The 12,830-nt window shown below is 38.5% G+C and overlaps 1 protein-coding gene across 1 annotated transcript; it reads left to right on the forward strand.

Moving 5' to 3' along the window:
• Positions 1-12,083: 12,083 nt before the first annotated feature.
• On the forward strand, positions 12,084-12,575 carry LOC124598081 (39S ribosomal protein L51, mitochondrial). The gene has a single exon (XM_047135978.1). The coding sequence runs from the start codon at positions 12,084-12,086 to the stop codon at positions 12,573-12,575; it is 492 nt and encodes a 163-aa protein (XP_046991934.1).
• The last annotated feature ends 255 nt before the right edge of the window (positions 12,576-12,830 follow it).

Raw genomic sequence — 12,830 nt, forward strand, 5'->3', positions numbered from 1 at the left:
TTTGTTTGCTTCCACTTATTGTGAAAAAGCCCCTAATTACATATTTGTGTACAAAATTATTTTTGTTGTATTACTTGTACGTTCTCATGGTTGTCTCTCTACTCACATTCGTTCAGAGTTTACTACTGCATTTTTATTTTTGAATATGATTTAGTGTTTGCTCTATGTCAGTTTCTGTGATTAGTATGATAAAACCAACAGTGACTCTGGAATATTGCTAAAATTGTTGTACACATATCTGCATTTTAACATAAAACATCACATATTATGTCGGTAATGTAGTGCTGTGTTTGATGTCATTGTGGTGATAAGTCGGTTATGCCTTACATGTAGTTCTCAAGCTCTTAATGTAAATGAGTCTTCATTGAGCGTACAAAATATGTATTTCATTCTAATGTAAGTTTTTAACTGCAACATGCCAATGCATACTGCAGCAGTTTAAATTATTGTATTTATTGTAAACATGTACCTTTCTGTGCATCTTATTGCTGAACAGCAGCTACATTGTTGAGCCCAGTACAGTCTAATTATAAATTGAGTAATGTGTAGCACATCCACTGTTTATTAGTCAAATTTATTAGACCAAACTTCCGATGCTGCATTTCTGGATGGACAGACAGATAAGTGCATGAGTGAACATAGTAGTGTATTAACGACCCTTAATGGCCAGAGGTATCTGAAGATTCAGCTTGATAGTGGAATGTAGGGTCAGCTGATCCAACCAATACTGGCTATCAGCTGCACCCTATGACGTAATGAGGACATGTTATGTAATGTTGTACATGCAGATAGAAAGAGACTAGAACTCTGGTAATAATATTTCTTTTGCAGCTGTTTTAATTTCTTTGAATGTACTTTGTGATGACTGACTGATTTGCTGTGTTACCTTAGGTATAGGGTAATTGGAAGGTGACAGTTTGGTTTTAAGTTTGGGAAGCCAACAATTGTGAAAATGAAATCTTAGATTTGGTGATGGACGGATCCGTAATGCAGTCGAAGATCTAGCTGAAGTTAAAAGGTTTTTTCAAGAGTATGTGACACTGCATCTCAAATTCTCCAGTTAATCTGGGGTGGAGTACAAATAGTGGCAGGAATCTAGGTAACCACTCACCATATTGTTGAGTGGTTGCCATGTACATAAAGAAGATAAAAAGCACTTCTGATTTGCCATGTGTCTTTCAGATTTAAGTCACAAAAAACATATTGCCCTAGTACTACGGGGGTGGTTTGATAAGTCTTGTAAAAAAAAGAAATATTTGTTTTGTAAACAGCTTGCCTTACTTTGTAATAGGCCTATAGTGTTCTTTGAGGAGCATACGCTCTGCCCAGCAATCCTCCTGCTTTTTCTTCCCATCTGCAGAATAGGTTCTGTCAAACTTTTAAAATACTAGACTGCAACTACCTCTTTCTCAATTGATGAACATTTTTTTCCAGCGAGTCAAAGTTTCAAGTTGTTGTACCTTAAGTCCCATAGTGTGTAGAGCCATTTGAACCATTTTGTTGTTGTACCTATCTATTTCCCTTTTTAAATTTTCTAACATACCTGCCCAAGTAAGTGATCTGACATTCAATGCTCTGATCCTCAGGACTCCAGTTTTGTCTCTTTTGTTAATGGTGTCCTGCATAGTCCTGAGATCTGAATGGGAGACTGTTTTACCCAAGAGGACGCCATCATCATTTAATCATACAGTAGAGCTGCATGCCTTCAGGAAAAATTAGTACTGTAGGTTCCTCTTGCTTTGAGCCGTTCGGAGTACCAGCACGGCAAGGCTGTTTTGGTTGATGTTACGAAGCCATATCAGTCAATCATTGGGACTGTTGACCCTGCAACTACTGAAAAGGCTACTGCCCCTCTTAAGGAACCACATGTATGTCTGGCCTCTGAACAGACACCCCTCCATTGTGGTTGTACCCACAGTACAGCTATCTGTACCACTGAGGCACACTAGCCTCCCCACCAATAGCATGGCTCATCATTCATTGAGAGAGGGTGGGGGGGGGGGGGGAGTTTCAAGTTAGGGAACGGAAAGAAGTCACTTGGAGGTTGGTGAATAGAGTGGTTGAGGAATTGGTTCAAAGCCCATTCCCTGCTTTTTTGCCATGTCATTGCTAATGTGTGGGATGATGCATTATCCTGATGAAAAAGCAGTTTTTTTGCATGCCAACCTTCTTCTTTTCATACAACAGAAAATCCAGGATGGAATGTAACAATACCAGAGAAGGAAAGTTGCTACTCACCATATAGCAGAGATGCTGAGTTGCGATAGGCACAAGAAAAAGATTCACACAATCATAGCTTTCGGCCATTAAGGCCTTTGTCAGCAGTAAACACACATGCACACACACACTCACGCAAACGCAACTTGCACACACGTCTGCAGTCTCAGAGAGCTGAAACTACACTGCGAGCAGCACCAGTGCATGATGGGAGTAGCGACTCGGTGGGGATAAGGAGGAGGCTGGGGCATGGATGGGGAGGGATAGTATGGTTGGAGTGGTAGACTTTGTAAGTGTTGCAGTTTAGACGGAGGGCAGGAGAGAAGGTGCAGAGGTGGGAGGGGGTAAGTAGTCGAAAGGAGAGAAATAAAAATAAAAAGAAATTAAAAGACTGGAAGGAGTGCAATGACAGCTGTGTAGTGCTGGAATGGGAACAAGGAGGGGGCTGGATGGGTGAGGACAGTGACTAACGAAGGTTGAGGTCAGGAGGGTTACGGGAACGTAGAATGTATTGCAGGGAAATTTCCCACCTGGGCAATTCAGAAAAGGTGGTGTTGGTGGGAAGGCTCCATATGGCACAGGCTGTGTAGCAGTCATTAGGTGAAGGGTATCGTGTTTGGCAGCGTGTTCAGCAACAGGGAGGTCCACTTGTTTTTTGGCCACAGTCTGTCTGTGGTCATTCATGCGGACAGACAGCTTGTTGGTTGTCCTACATTGAATGCAGCACAGTGGTTGCATCTTAGCTTGTAAGTCACATGACTGGTTTCACAGGTAGTCCTGGGTCATTCCATGTCAAGTCACCCAGGCCTTGACACCAACCATGTCAGATTTTGATGAAACTTGGTACAATTACTTTTTTTATCATCCTGAAAGCACTTGTAAAATTTTTTTGCTCTATCTCGTATAGTTTTTTTTTAAATAAATTTTTAAAGTTTTTAGATTTGGCGTTGTTTCAGCAGTCGGAAATCGTAACTTTAACGTGTCCTCACAACTAAAAAAATTTGTGTATTAAAGAATACTCAAGATATCAGTATGAAATTTTGGAATAAGTTTGTGTATTATGTCTAAATGTTAAAAAAAATTACCATAAAGATATATTAAAATCTTCCAATTGAAAAAAATTTACAAGTTTTTTATTTATTTTTTTAGCTAACGGATGTTTAGTTTTACAAAAACTGCAATATCTAGAGTCTCAGACCTGATAGAAAGCTCAAATTTGTTTTAAAACACTCTTAATTGTATAGGCTATTAGACAAAAGAAAAATTATGTTGGCTTTTTAACCTGTTTAATAGTTATCTAATTTTTAAAATAATATTAATTATATTTTAAAAATAAAAAGTACCAAGTCACTTAGACACTGAAAATAAGTTTCTGTCTTCTTGGAATAACAATGTACGCTTGGATTTTGTTTTGTTACTCCTGTGTTTTGAAGTAAAAAATTTTTACAATGTTAAATAGTGCTTGGATAGTATTTTATTAAGTTTATTCGAACTTTCAGTAAGTACTGTCACTTAGTTTACAGAGATTCTTTTCCAATATCCTATAAAAGTAACCAGAACAGTAATCAAAATGTGAAATCAATATGTCAGATATTCAAACCTGTAGCGTAGGGTTATTTAAAAAATCTAACTATTTCCAAACAACCTACACACCTTCAAAAAAGTTACATCCGGTATCTGAATTGAGTGAGGAAGAAAAAGATTTGATCCACTTACTATCTGGAATTAATCTGTGTGAATTTAAGAATATATGTTCATACCACAGCTACTACTTTTTAAATGTTTTTGAAAAGTATCAAACAATATGTGTAGACCCACTAAAAAAACACAAAAAGCCCATCAAAAAATCGTTGAGAAGTGTAGGCTTGGATCTTTCTAAACAATTACTGACAAAAAATATTAGCATAAAACCTGGGCAAAAGCTTTGCTCAACATGCCGTAACTTTTGTGAGGAAAAATTAAGAGTTGAAGTCAATGAAAGTGAAACAGATGATGAAGTCATGGTTGAATTAGAATCATTGGAATCCAGAAATGAATCCTTCGTACAAACAAACATTGCTCTTGATAATTTAGGTTTAACAGCGATAAAGCTTCATGGCTTGTCAGCACAAAGTAAAGGGTCTTATTTTAAAAGGAAGGTTAGCAGTATTGAAAAGACTGCAAAAAAGGCGGTTTCAAAAGCATTAAAATATGATGCACCAAGTTCTGATGATGACGAAGAGGATATAAGTGTGGTTGAGAAGGCAAAGGATTTTGATGTAATGATTTCTCTTATGAAAGAGAAGATTTCATCTGTTGGGAGGTCTAGAAAAATCCAGATTCTGACCTTGGCTCCAGATTCATGGAGTCAAAATAAAGTGATGAAAGAATTTAATGTAAGTGAGTACATGGTGCGACAAGCTAGAAAGCTAAAATCTGAAAAGGGTATTCTGGAAACTCCTGGTCCAAAATAAGATAAAACTCTTTCTGAAAATACAGTAAGACTTGTAACAGATTTTTATGAAAAGGATGAAAGTTCCAGGGTACTACCTGGAACAAAAGACAAAGTAAGTGTTCAAAAAAATGTGTACATGCAAAAAAGACTCATTTTGTGTAACTTGAGAGAACTCTATTATTCTTTCAAATGGGAGAATCCCGAGGTGGAAGTAGGATTTTCAAAATTTTGTTTCTTGAGACCTAAATGGTGTATCCTTGCTGGTGCTGCAGACACACACACTGTATGTGTATGCAGTATCCACCAGAATGTTTAACTATTACTGGATGCTGTGAAAATTGAAGAATCTTATAAAGACCCAATTAAGATGCTTGTGTGCAACACGGAAAACCAAAACTGCATGCTACATCATTGCGACAGCTGTCCTGCAAATACTGCACTAACTGAGTACTTAACTGAAAAACTAAGTGAAGACTATGATTTAGAAGAAGAAATTGTAATCAGTCAGTGGGTTAACACAGACAGGGCAGAAATGATCAAACAGTCTATCAGTGTTGAAGACTACATTTCTTTATTGGTTAGGTCATTGGAAAAGCTCACCCCGCACTCGTTTATAGCAAAATCCCAATCAGCAGCCTTTAAAAGATTGAAATAAGACCCACCACCCAAAACAGCAATTATTGTGATGGATTTCAGTGAAAATTATTCCTTTGTTATACAAAATGAGATCCAAAGTTACCACTGGAATAGAGGTGGTTGTACTCTACATCCAGTTGGACTTTTTCTAAGAAATGAGGAAAACAATGTTTTTGTTTCCAACCACTGTTTTATTAGTGATGACCAAGAACATGACACTGGTTTTGTTAACTTTGTACAAAAAGAAATTACAAAGTGGCTGTCATTACGTCATACTGACATTGACTCAGTTCACCACTTTACAGATGGTTGTGCTGGGCAGTACAAAAATAGAAACAGTTTTAAAAATTTCACTGAACGCTTGAGAAACTTTAATTTGAAGGCCCAACACTCATGGGAAGTCAATTTGTGATAGCCTAGGAGGAACTATTAAAAGAATTTTAAGGAAAGCCAGTCTACAGATTTCAGATGAAGAACAAATAATGACAGCAATCGATGTGTACAAGTTTTGTGAAAAAAATATTGAAAACATTCATTTTAACTTTATTGACAAAAAATAAGCTGATTTGCTACAGTTAAAACTAGAAAAACGTTTTTCAGCAACCCGAACCATTCCTGGAACAAGAAGTTTTCATAACTTCAAACCACTTCCAACAAACAACCTGGAAATTAGAAGGACTACAGATAGTGTAAAACCCTCCTTAGTCTTTTCTTTCCATTCTTCTTCTGATTGGTTTCATGTTGAACCATCCATAAATAGCTATGTGGCTGCAAATTATGATGGTAACTGGTACTTTGGACTGGTAAAAACAATATTCAATGATGAAGAAGATACAGAAATTCTATTTCTACATCCTTCAGGACCAGCTGCATCATTTTATTGGCCTGAAAGAGAAGATTCTTGCATAGTGCCTTTGGAGCACAGTCTGTGTAGTAGACGCACCTCAATCAAGCGACACTGGAAGAATGTATTACTTCAAAAAAGACTGTATCAGAAGAACTGAAAGCTCTTGGATGAAGTGGAAAAACAGTTTGAATCAGCATTAATGTTTATTAAAAAGACAAAATTACTCAAAAAAATTCAATGTTTCAAGCAATCAGTTGGGTTATACATAAGTGTCGTAAGTACACTATCTTTGTACATAATTCTAATGTAATCTACTATAATTAATAAACATGTTAAAAAGCCATCATTATTTTTGTTTTATCAAGTAGCCTATATGTTTAAGAGTAAATTAAAACAAATTTGAACATTCTATCAGGTCTGAGACTCTAGATATTGCAATTCTTATAAAACAAAACATCTGTTAAAAAAAAAGAAAAAAATACATATATATTTTTATAGAAAATATTAATATATTTTAATAGTATAATTTTTATCTTCAAATATGTATAATAAATAAACTTGCTGCAAAAATTCATGACGTTATCTAAAAGAGTTTTTAAGATAAGCAATTTTAAAGTTTTGAATACAAATTAAATTTACCATTTCCGAAGGTTCGGAAAACGCAAAACATAAAAACTTTAAAAATTTATAAAAAAAACTATAAGAGATACAGCAAAAAAAAATTTGCAGGTGTTGTCAGGATGGTATTAGAACCATTTGAGCCAAATTTCATGAAAATATAAGGGGGTGGGTGTAAAATTTATTTTTTATTGGGTGATTTGATATGGAATGACCCTCCTGCCTTTGATGGGATAGGTGATGTTAGTGACCGGACTGGAGTAGGTGGTGGTAGGAGGATGTATGGGACAGGTCTTGCATGTAGGTCTATTACAGGGGAATGAGGCAGGAGGTAAGGGATTGGGAGCAGGGCTTGTGTAATGATGGACGAGTATATTGTGTATGTTCGGTGGACGGTGGAATACCATGGTAGGAGGGGTGGGAAGTACAGTGGGTAGGACATTTCTCATTTCAGGGCACAAAGCGAGGTAATCGAAACCCTGGCGGAGAATGTAATTTAGTTGCTCCAGTCCTGGATGGTACTGAGTTACGAGGGGAATGCTCCTCTGTGGCCGGACTGTGGGACTTGGGAGGTGGTGGGAGACTGGAAAGACAAGGCACGGGAGATTTGTTTTTGTACAAGGATGGAAGGATAATTACTGTCAGTGAAGGCTTCAGTGAGACCCTCGGTATATTTAGAGAAGGACTGCTCGTCACTGCAGATGCAACGACCACCGGTGGCTAGGCTGTATGGCTAAAAATCCAGAATCCTAAACCCCTCAACTGGTTCAGATTTATTGATGACATCTTTGCTATCTGGATTGAAGTTGAGGACACCTTATTCACCTCCCTCCAGAACCTCAACAACCAACAAGCTGTCTGCTCGCATGAACGGCCACCGACAAACTGTAACCAAAAAACAAGTGGACCTCCCTGTTGCTGAACACGCTGCCAAACATGATATCCCTCATCTCAGTGACTGCTTCACAGCCTGTGCCATGTGGATCCTTCCCACCAACACCAGCTTTTCTGAATTGTGCAGGTGGGAACTTTCCCTGCAATACATCCTACATTCCCGAACCTCCTGGCCTCAACCTTCGTTAGTCACTGTCCTCACCCATCCAGCCCCCTCCCCGTTCCCATTCCAGCACTACACTGCTGTCATTTCACTGCCACACCCAGTCTTTTAATTTATTTTTGTTTCTTTCCTTTCTGCTACTTACCCCCTCCGCACCTTCTCTCCTGCCCTCCATCTAAACTTCAACACTGCACTGTCCGCCACTCCCACCATACTATCCCTCCCCTTCCCCGCCCCAGCCTCCTCCTTATCCCCACCGAGTCGCTACTCCCATCATGCACTGGTGCTGCTCGCAGTGTAGTTTCAGCTCTCTGAGACTGCAGACGTGTGTGCAAGTTGCGTTTGTGTGAGTGTGTGTGTATGTGTGTCTACTGCTGACAAAGGCCTTAATGGCAGAAAGCTATGATTGTGTGAATCTTTTTCTTGTGCCTATCACGACTCAGCATCTCCAACCTTGTTCTTTTTCAGCTAACGCAAGTTTCAACCAACCAACAATGAAGTATGATAGGGCTCAGTTATAGTTTTGCCTTTTTCCAAATAATCTATGAGATTTATCCCTGGGGAATCCCAAAGAACAGAGGCCATCACCTTACCTGGTAACAAAATGGTCGTTGTGTTCTTTGGTGCGCTTTCACCAGCTTTTGTCTCCATTGTTTTGACTCAGGTGTGTAATAATGAACCCAAGTTTCATCAACAGTCTTGCAAACTGTGATTAAACATTGCCAGAGATTGTGTTGAAATGTTGTGCTGGATGCACATTTGGTTGACTGAGCAATCGCAGCACCCACCTTGCACATAGGTTCTTCATAGCCATTTCTCTGTGCAGGATATTATGCATCACTCAGTTGAGATGCCTACAATCTTAGCAATCTCACCAATGTTTATTTGTCAGTCTTGCATTATCATATCATGGATTTTGTCAACGATTTCCCTTTTGGTGACATCGGTTGGATGGCTGGAGTGCTCTTCATCTTCAGTGCTTGTCCAATCACATTTAAATTCATTAATCCAAAAGTAGATAAGTAAATTGTCTTCAGTGATAGTGCAGAGACCACATGTGAACTACATCCAGTTACCTTTAGATTTGTGTGGCAGCCCAACCCTTCAAATGAAAATGTTTAATAACAGCACAAAACTCTGTTTTCTCCATTTTCAATCGCCGCCAACACACTAACCAGTTCAGATAGTTGTCAACAGTGAACTGTATGATGCATATTGATGAAATTCTTTATACAATCCTTGGAATAATCAAGCTTAACAATCGTGATAGCACAACAAAAATATTCCAGACTTATCTGATCACCCTCGTGCTGGTCGCTGGGCGACAACGTAGATGTCTTCTTCTTATTCCTCTCTTTATTTCTTTATTTCTTTCTCCTCCCATTCCCCCTCTTGAACGAGAACATTGCCCCTGAAACATTATGTACATTAATGCAGTGACTTGGCATGGCATATGTGAATATGACTGAATTGGACCTAATCTTTAGAAGTGAAAGGGCTTACTATTGTTGGAATACTAATGATTGACATAACAGAATTGGGTCAATACTAAAATTACAGGGAAGCCCCAAATATCCTCCTCAGATGGGGTGAGGCTTGCAGCCATTTTGCTTGATAAAAACTATTGCATCAATAGAACAGCACGCATGTACCAAGATGGATTGAGAAATGTGTGGTATATATTTTATGCAGTGGCCAGCATCAATGGAAAGCTTCATTTTGTTTCCTGTAGAGAATAAAAGGATTCTTAAAGTGGAACAATGGAAACTCTAGGTAGGAAAATCAGCAACATAGGAAAAGATAGATTGCTACTTACCGTAAATAAGACATGTTGCATTGCAGACAGGCACAATTAAGACACTTAGATGCACTGATTGCTACTGTCCTGCAGCAGCACTGCTCAGTCACTGCTGGATTACTGGTTAAACATATCAGCTCGGGCATTCCGGCCCAAGCTGCTGGAGTTGGCAGTCGTGTGCATGAGATGTGCTTGCTTGTGCAGATGTATGTTGTGTGTTTCTCTCGTGCTGATGAAGGCTGTGGCCAAAAGCTTTATGCAAGTGTCTCTTAACTGTTCCTGTCTGCAACTTAAACATGTCTGCTTTATGTTAATTAGCAGTCTATATTTTCCTCCAATATTGATTTTTAACATGGATTTTTTTATTATGTGCCCATTTGATAGATCAGTCCCAAATGAAAAACCAGTACTACAGCAATGAGTTGCATGCCCAGGGTTGCCACAAGTTCTGGAAATATGGTAATTTTAAATGTGTCAGGGAAATTTGAAAAAAAAAAAAAAAAACACCGGAAAAAAATCCCATTTTTGTCTCGCCAGATGAAAGTTTGTTTACTGAGATGTCGTGCATTGTTGCTGGCTGTGCACAGCTGAATACGTGCCCTGCTTCCCTCATTCATACTGCTTCTTCCCTTCCTACCACTCCACTTAGCTTGCAGTAGTGCTGTCACCACTTCTTACCACTAGCCTAGCAGCTGCCGACAAGAGCAGAGAGGTGTGAGGAGTGGTTTGTTTGGATCTGATTCTCAGAGATTGTTGACGCAGTGGCTGGAGACGGCAGTCGTGTGCAAGAGTTGTGCCTGAGTGGTTGTATGAATGTGTGTGTGCTCTCGTTTTGTGACAAAGGCTATGGCCGAAAATTTAGTTGTGACATTGTGATTCTTTTCTATGTATCTGTCTGTGACTCAGCTATCATCTTTATGGTGAGTTGCTACCTATCATCATTAGTATTGATTCTCAGAGTATTTACGCAAGTTATCTATTGCATAGATTGATCACCGCAGTCTCATTTCAACAACATGATGTCTGTGACATGTGAATAGCTGGCTCCATGAGCGGATTGCCGTGAGGGGTCAGAACCACAGGCCATTTCTATGGGCATCTCTAACTGATTGGGCCTGCCAATCTGAAGCCCATCGTTTTCCACAAACGTGCAGCCCCTGCCCGTCAGATCTAGTCTCACTTATCTGCCCCCAGGCCGGGTGTGTTTGTGTGTGGCATAATGTGGCGGATTTTCACAGTTTATCCATGGACCCAGGACTGCGATGCTTCTCAGCAGGCCAGAGGCCGCAGGCGATGAATTTCAGGAATTGCAACTGTCTCATTGCAAGTGCGGCACTTTATAGACATTTAATTTCTTGTAGTACATTTTGGCACCTCAAAAGTAGTTTGTACGTTAGAAAGTATGGACAATAAGTACACAAAAATTATGGCAGTCCCTGGCAATTTGTACGCTATGTACACATATATTTCTCGAAAGAAAAATCCTGTAAAATAATAGACATAACACAGTGGGTAATAACCATGAACATAGTAGAACCAACATTTTATTGGCAGTCACCTATAGTGTTGGTTTAACACAATTCCTCCCTGCCTTATACATTTCTTTCAAGACACCTACTTTTTTGTTTTTTGCTCACACAGGGGACAAATACAGAAGTCCTTACACTTTTTTGTCAACTTATGTCTTTACTTACCCTGAGATCTCAAAATTTGTCAGGGTACAATGGTAAAACTTGTCAGGAGAGCCAGAAGCTTCATTCAGGCCCACTGTTCTCATTCCAAGAGCTTTAGCTACCAATATTGACATTTTCGTCAGCAGTGCGGTATCTCCATTGCTCAGATTATCATATAATAATGTGTACTTCACTCTAGTTTACCGAGTATTGGCATGTTAGCTGCACGCAAACAAATTTTCTCTTCTTCACCATTGTGAAGCTGTTCACACATAGTTGCGATTATGAATGAACTGTCTTGAATGTTAACTATGGGAATATATTTTGTCCTCCACAGTACCTTTTTATCTTTAATTTTTTGCAACAGTTAGTGTGGAATGCACACATTTGTTGCAATATAAATTTCATTTTATTGCCAGAAAAACCCTGATTTTATTGTATGCTCAACATTTGGAGCAAACATTGTTGCATACATTTCAGGACTGATTTATTTTAACCCACTGGAGGCTTGTAGTAGTTCTCATTTTTCTTGGTCAGAAAAATCAAAGCTAAATGCAAAAGTAGCTGTGAAATCTGCATCTACACAAGTCATCTTCTTGTGAGGGGGAAAACAGGGAAAAACTTAGCCATGATGATAAATGACAATTTTTTCTTTCAGTGAAACATTTTAGTTTGCACCAGAAACAAAGCCTAAAACAATAGCTAAAGTATATATTGTCCAAAATCAGTTTACTCATTTTTAACTATATGGACAACCTAATTATTTGTGATTTGTCTGCTTTCTTTCTAGATCTGAAATTAAAATGAACTGGCTTCAAAGAAGATTGATTCAACCTGTACAACAACTCTACCCAGCTTTGCAGCTGACAGTTGTCAGATATAGATACCATGCCGAAAAGGTAGCTCAGGGTCCTCTGAAAAGAAGATACGGATATAAAGAGAAAATCCTGCAGAAAGGAACATTACCTCATGTTGATGGCAGGAGGCTTCCAATGCCTGAATACAAACCAAAAAATGCCTGGAGCGAGAGACGAGCATTATTTGGTCAAAATGATTATATAGATATTCTTGGAAATGAGAAACTTCATCCAACAAGGATCTTGTACAATGTTCCGTCTTGGCTCCGTGGTGTTAGTGGGAATGAATATCGAATTTTGCTTCGAAAGAGGAAAATGCTGCAGCATGGTATTTTTCCAATTGCAAGACCAACGAAGTGGTATGAATTGGAGAAAAGAATACGATACTTGTATAGATTTATGAACAGAAAAACAAAAACGTATGCTTCAAATAGTTGATCTTGTGCTGTATTTACTGTATTTCAGATTATGTATTTGTGCGTAACAGTCTAGCATGACAGTATTCCGAGACATACTGCATTAAAAAATGTTAATACTTACAAGTTAATTATGATACTGTTGTAAACTTCATTATCCTCTGAATAACAATGCATACAGTAGCAGTATTTGTTGTGTATTGGGAGAATAATTCTTGTACATTACACCTAAATAAATAATGTGTGCTGTTGTTAGCTGCTGGGTTTTTCATATTGC

The sequence above is a fragment of the Schistocerca americana genome, chromosome 1, assembly GCF_021461395.2.
Source record: "Schistocerca americana isolate TAMUIC-IGC-003095 chromosome 1, iqSchAmer2.1, whole genome shotgun sequence".
NCBI classification, from domain to species: Eukaryota; Metazoa; Arthropoda; class Insecta; order Orthoptera; family Acrididae; genus Schistocerca; species Schistocerca americana.

Coding starts and splice junctions, on each gene's coding strand:
- LOC124598081 (XM_047135978.1), top strand. CDS start 12,084: ATGAACTGGCTTCAAAGAAGATTGATTCAACCTGTACAACAACTCTAC.